The 6,062-nt window shown below is 54.6% G+C and overlaps 1 protein-coding gene across 2 annotated transcripts; it reads left to right on the top strand.

Moving 5' to 3' along the window:
• CD164L2 (CD164 molecule like 2) lies at positions 1-3,957 on the top strand. 2 transcript variants are annotated; one of them, XM_053576990.1, is made up of 6 exons: positions 1-127; positions 576-743; positions 844-915; positions 1,423-1,467; positions 2,970-3,114; positions 3,827-3,957. In XM_053576990.1, exons 1-6 carry the CDS (start codon positions 46-48, stop codon positions 3,828-3,830), a joined length of 516 nt encoding a protein of 171 aa, XP_053432965.1. In that variant the 5' UTR covers positions 1-45; the 3' UTR covers positions 3,831-3,957. The 2 variants fall into 2 exon arrangements, with proteins under 2 accessions (XP_053432965.1, XP_053432966.1); XM_053576991.1 differs by lacking the exons at positions 2,970-3,114; positions 3,827-3,957 and adding an exon at positions 1,582-1,799.
• The last annotated feature ends 2,105 nt before the right edge of the window (positions 3,958-6,062 follow it).

Raw genomic sequence — 6,062 nt, 5'->3', positions numbered from 1 at the left:
GCCACTCCAGCTGTCCGGCGACCCCTATCCCCCACCCCGGTGCCCATGGCCGTGCCGGGACCCCGCACCTTTCGGGGTCTGTGGAGCTGCTGCTGCCTCCTCCTGTGTGCCCAGCTTGCTGTGGCTGGTAACTTAATGAGGGTCTGGTCAGGAGCCCAGACAGGGGCAAGTGGAACATGCCCCTCACCCAGCTGCCTTCCTAGGAGCAGTCTGGGCTGTGGAGGGGGACTTTCCAGACGTGTGCAGAGCTCCTGGGGTGGGAGAAGGGGACTCTAGCTGTGCGTGGAGCCCTGTGTGATATACAGGCTCCAGGTGTGGGGGATTAGGGACCTTCAGGTGTGCTGGGGGTGGTGGCTCCCGGGAGTATGGTGGTGGCCTAGGCGTATGCAAAGGGAGGGTGACAGGGCTGTGGGTGAACGAAGGTATGGGAGGTTCCAGGTGAGTGTTAATCATGTCCTCGTGGAAGATCCAGGTGTGTGCATGGGGTGAAAGCCCAGTACTGGGGATGGAGGTGAGTAGGTGATGCAGCTTGACTTTGAGGAGTTGCTCCTTTCCCATTTGCACCGCACTCCTAGGTAAAGGAGCTCGAGGCTTTGGGCGGGGAGCCCTGATCCGCCTGAACATCTGGCCAGCTGTCCGAGGAGGCTGCAAACAACTGGAGTTTTGTGAGCATTGTGTGGAGGGGGACAGAGCGCACAACCTCTCAGGCTGTGTGTGGGAACAGTGTCAGCCAGAGGAGCCAGGTACGCAACTGGGATCTTCCCAAGCTGAGTACACCCAGCTCTGCACCCCAGGGTTATGGCCCCCTCCCACAAACCTTCCCCTTGCACCTTCTCCCACCAGGACACTGTGTGGCCCCAGCTGAGGTGGTCAAGGAAGGTTGCTCTGTCTATAACCGCTCAGAGTTGTGTCCAGGTAAGGCAGCTTCCACTTGCCTAAGCCAGGTTGGAGGGAGGGGACTGAGGTCTCCCCAGCCACAGCCTGCCCCCCAGGAGGAGCCAGTTTCTCTTGGGGAGTAGACTATGCCCTCCAACATTTGGGTTCAGTTTCAGTTTTCTTTAGCTCACTAAGAAGTTCCTTCCCTGCTCTGGCCTGTTCCCTTACCTGAAAATTGGTACAGGTGTGTGGAAGGGATGGGGCTAGCACTTCCAATTTAAGGCATAATAAGGGCTTAGGAAGTTCAGAGGGAATGGAGGGGGCTTCCTGAAGGAAGTGACATCAGAGATGAACCCTGAAGGTAGAGCTGGAGAGAGGGCATATCTAGCAGAGGAGGGGACTGTGTGACTAAGGGTCACAGGTATGTCAGGTGTCTGGAACAGAGACGGCTAGATCTGAATCAGAAGTCCATCTGTGGGCGGGGTTGGGGTCGTGCGGAAGGGGAGGTAGGAGAGTTGTTTGGTCATGGATTCTTCATCTTCTCAGCTGCCCACCACCACCCCACTGATGAACCAAAGACGATCACAACAGGTGGGTGCTACCCAGGGGACCGGGCAGCGGGAGGACCAGAGGTACAGGGGAAGAGAGATCTGGGCTGAGGTATTGAGATGGCCTGTGACCTCAGCCTGTGACATTTCCCTCTAGCCTGTTTCGACATCCGTGAAATGGGCTGGATAGTACCTACCTCACAGTGTTGCTGTGCGAATTTTATGAGAGGCTGCATAGTGCCACTTCAGAGTCTGACTCACTGAGGTGAAGAAATGATGATGGTGCCCATCCCTCCCAAGTTGTGGGAACTCAGGGTGACCCTTCAGGACCTGGCTCAGGTTGCTGATGAAATGTCCTACTGCAACTACCAGGCTCAAAGAGGGTCATAAAGCAGTTTCCTGGCTGAACAGAGGCAAGAAACCCCTCACCCCACCCCCACTTCCCACTGCCCCTCAGAGCCTGGAGGTCACCAGACTTGGCAGGGATGGCTGGAGAGGCTCTTGGTTAATTAAAGCAGGAAACCGATCTCAAAGGCTGCATTATTGATGGCTCAGCTCCTCGGCTCAAGCCCCAGATCGGCCTTGTGCAGCTCATTTCTCCCTCTTCTGCTCCTCTTCCCCCAGCTGCCCTGCCTCTGGGGCTCCTTGAGCTGCAGCCAGGACCACCCTCTGCCCTTCACATTCTCAGACCCCTTGTAACGCTTATAGCCACCAGGAGGTGGACCCAGCTCATGGCTAGGCCCCCTGTTCCCTGTTCCAGAATGATCTTCCACCCACCAGCCTGCCCTGTCCTGAGCACCTGGCCCAGGGCCTGAAATCGAATCCCTAGTAGGAGTTGACGGGTAATACTGCTCACCTGGGAACCACCCAGGCACAGCCTGGCAACCACGGATGGCCCAGAAAAGAAAGGATCAGGGAACCTTGTATAAGTCTGGCTCTAACTGTGAGGGAACTTTAGCCAACTGTGACCCTCAGGCTGGTTCCTCCCTCTGACATGAGCTCAGCAGAGTTGCTGACTCTGGACCTCCACTTTCTCCTCTGCCCCTTTCCTCCCTAAGTAAGGCTTCTGACATTAGGTGATGCTGAGGTCTCAGGACTTAGGAGTCCTAAAAAAGGACCACATCATCTATATGTGAGCTCTAAACCCTGAGACTCAAGGCTGAAAGGGATTCCGGGCTGAGGGGTCTGGATGCCCAACTTCTGGATCCACCCCTACCCTGTTGGGCTAATGAGAGACAAGGAGGCTGGAGGGGAGCTCAGCCACCACCATCTGTTCCAACCCAATGGGCCCATGTGACCAGGAGGCCCAAAGAGTGTGTGTGTGGTGTAAAGCCAGAGCAATCCAGGAGCAGAGCCAGGACTGAACATGGCCCCACCCTCCCTGGCCACTGTCCCTCCCACCAGGTACTTCCTAGCTGCCTGCAGGGTCTGGGCTGAATTTCAGAGTCTATGGTTCAAGGACCACATAGTGAGGACTGGGGCCTTGAGATCCGCCAGTTATGGGGGTGGGGTATGACCTCTGTCTACCCTGCCTTGACCCTGCAGGGAGCCCCTCCATCCCCGAAGCCCATAGCCCTGGCTTTGATGGGGCCAGCTTTATTGGGGGTGTTGTGCTGGTGCTGAGCCTGCAGGCAGTAGCTTTCTTCGTGCTGCGCTTCCTCAAAGCCAAGGACAGCACCTACCAGACACTGTGAGTACCTGCCAGCAGTGGAGTTGGAATCCCAGTTTACTTCCCCCTCCCCCTCCCGCCCTGCAGTGCCCCTTCAGTGCCCAGGGAGCTGTCTTCCTGGGGCATCCCTAAGGACAATGAGCCACACCCCTCTCCTCTCCTACACTTGGGGGCTCTCTCTGAAGGATATTAGCTAGGACTAAACTCAGCCTGGGCCAGTGGTCTGGGAGCCCAGCTGAGCCCACCTGTGTCTTTATCCCCTCATGCTGCCAGCAGGGAGGAGAACCAGTAGGTGATTGCCCAGGCAAGTCTGTGGCCTGCAGCTTTGTGGCCATGGGCAGGAGATGGGGCGGTGTGTCCACTTTGGTTTTCCCCTGGGAAGGGGAGCTATGCCTGAGGCCCCGTGTGCTGTGTGCTCTGGGATGGGTCGCCACAGCTTGCATTGAAGTGTTTGTCTTCCAGCCGCTGCCTACTCTCTGGGGGATAGGGGTCCTCAGCTAGCTGAGGCAGGGTCACCTCACTAGATGTCCTGTCTGACCTCTGCAGAATCTGACCCCCTTGGGCCTGGACTCCACCCTGAGGGGAAGGGGGATGCAGAGGCTGCCCCCTTGGTTCCTTGTGGGCACTTTGGGTGGGAAAACTTTGTCCACCAATATTTAGCCCTTGTGGGCACCGAGCAGGCTCAGTGCCCAAAGCCTGACATGCCTTCCTGTTCCGGGCCTGGTACCTGCAGCTGAGAGCCTCCTTCAACCACCTGGTGTCTCATCCATCATCCCTGCTGGGCAACCCAGACACCTGAATTTTGTGCCTGTTTCTTCTCACCAACCTGGCCTAGGCACTGTCCCCAAATAAAGGAACTCCTTCCAGCACTGTGCTTCATGTCCTGTGTCTTGGGCTATGCGTGAATGGATGGGGTGAGGGTATGGCCACTGTGCTCTCCTTAACAGGCATTCTGCCTAGGATTGTTGCTATCACCTTTTAAAATATTTTCATCTTTGATACCTGCTTAACCCTTTCCACCTACCCTTGTAGTACAGATGAGAGTTTGAAGATTCAAAAAGGTAAATATACCTGTTCAGGGTCACACAGCTGGATGGGACAGGGCTGCAGTTTCAATCCAGGCTCTTCTGACCCCAGCATGAACAGAACTCCGTCCTCGATCCATCCAGACTCTCACAGACCTCTCAAGATAAGTCTTTGCTCAAGTCTGTAGGTGGAGCACCCCTCAGCACTCCTAGGCAGCTGTTTCTGGTCTTTCTCACTGGGGCTCTCCTGGAAAGACCTATGCCCCATGTGTTATCCCTGGGCGCAGACATCTTTCCTGACTAATAACATCTCCCACTGATCAAGCACTTGCTAGGAGTTTATCTCATTTAATCCCATGACTATGCTAGGAGGTTGAGAGAAATAGAGTATGGTTGAGAGTTCAGCCTATGGAGCCCGATTGCTCGGTGTGAACTCAAGCATGTTGTTTAACAGCTCTGGGCTTCAGTTTCCTCATCTGTAAAGTAGGGACAGCAACAATATCCATCTCAGTGGCATGCGGAGAGGGTTCAGAGCAGGCATGTGTGCTGTGTGCTTCATTCCAGGGCTCCCCAACTGCCCTGCCAGCTGCGTAACCCATGGCTGTGCCCTGTTACCTCTTCCTCCTCCAGTGCAGCCACCCTTCGAGGTCTCTGGCTCCTTCTTCTTGGCTCACAGAGGGATCACCTGCTCACACACCACACCACCCACGATGCCAACCACAGTTTACCTCCTCACTCCCTTCTGCCAAAACTCCCAGTCTCTCAGTCATCAGTCCCCCTGATTTCTCCTCCAGTTCGCTGGCTCTACTTCTCACTCCTAGTCAGCCTTGCCTTCTCCAGCCTCCAAGCCTGTGCACGTATTGTTTCTCCTGCCTGGATCACCCTTCCCTGGCTTCTCCCTCAGCACAATTTCTCTTTCCCACCCTCCTTTCATTTATTTTTTTAGAGATAAGGTCTCACTCTGTCACCCAGGCTGGAGTACAGTGGTGCAATTGCTGTAACCTCAAACTCCTGGGCTCAAGCAACCCCCCAGCCTTCTGCCTCAGCCTCCCAAGTAGCTAGGACTACAGGTGCGTGCCACCACACTCTGCTTTTGTTTTCATTTTTTTAAGAGATGGGGGTTTCTCTGTGTTGCCCAGTCTGGGCTGAAAGTCCTGGGCTGAAGCAATCCTTCTGCCTCAAGCTCATGAGTGTGTTTCAGACCTTTTTCTATGAATTGACAACATACATACATGTAGTGTTTTACAAATACAAAGAATCACGCTATACATATTGTTCTGTACTTTCATCCCTCTCATTCTAGATCAGATTCATCCTGTCTTGTCCAGATAGTCATAATTTATTTGCCTGGATCCTATCAACGGTCAGTTGGGTCACTTCCATGTTGATTTTTATAAGGAGCACCATGATGAACAGGCTTGTTCAAAGATCTTGGCACACCTGTGAGAGGGTTTAGGGAGGACAGATTCCCCAAACTGCAACTACAGTGTCAGGGCATCTCTCTCATAGATGCGTTCTGCCAGGCAAAGTCAGCCTCCCTCTCCCTGATGCCACCCTGTGTCTCATCCCCACAAGCACAGGGCCCAGCACAGAAGAGGCCCTCAAGGAGTGTTTGCTGAATGAATGAATGAGCTCTCCTTCTCCTCCCCTATCACCTGAGGACCCTCTCCAGCTCAGGCCTCATCCTTCACATCTGGGCCAAGGCTGCTGGGTCATCACCAGCCTCAGCCTCCAGGCACCCTCTGCATAGGCTGCCCTTCCGATTGCCCTATCTAGCAGCTGTCTTCTAGATCTCAAGGGACGCAAGGTTGAACATGAAGTCACTTCCCTAAGGGAGCTTCTGGCTGGTAGGGGCATGGGACTTAAATAAAAGCTCTGTGAGTATGGGCATATAAATGCCAGAGAAAGCAAAACCATGTCCCACCTCTGGGCCTCAGTTTCTCT

This window comes from Nycticebus coucang, chromosome 22 (assembly GCF_027406575.1).
Source record: "Nycticebus coucang isolate mNycCou1 chromosome 22, mNycCou1.pri, whole genome shotgun sequence".
Lineage (NCBI taxonomy): Eukaryota > Metazoa > Chordata > Mammalia > Primates > Lorisidae > Nycticebus > Nycticebus coucang.
Note: the sequence above shows the minus strand (reverse complement) of the source record. Positions and strands in the feature narration are given on the sequence as shown.

Excerpts from the sequence above, each read along its gene's own strand:
- CD164L2 (XM_053576990.1), top strand. The coding sequence starts at position 46 with ATGGCCGTGCCGGGACCCCGCACCTTTCGGGGTCTGTGGAGCTGCTGC. Across the intron at positions 916-1,422 it reads CCGCTCAGAGTTGTGTCCAG|CTGCCCACCACCACCCCACT; the intron begins GTAAGGCAGCTT and ends TCATCTTCTCAG. Across the intron at positions 1,468-2,969 it reads ACCAAAGACGATCACAACAG|GGAGCCCCTCCATCCCCGAA; the intron begins GTGGGTGCTACC and ends TTGACCCTGCAG.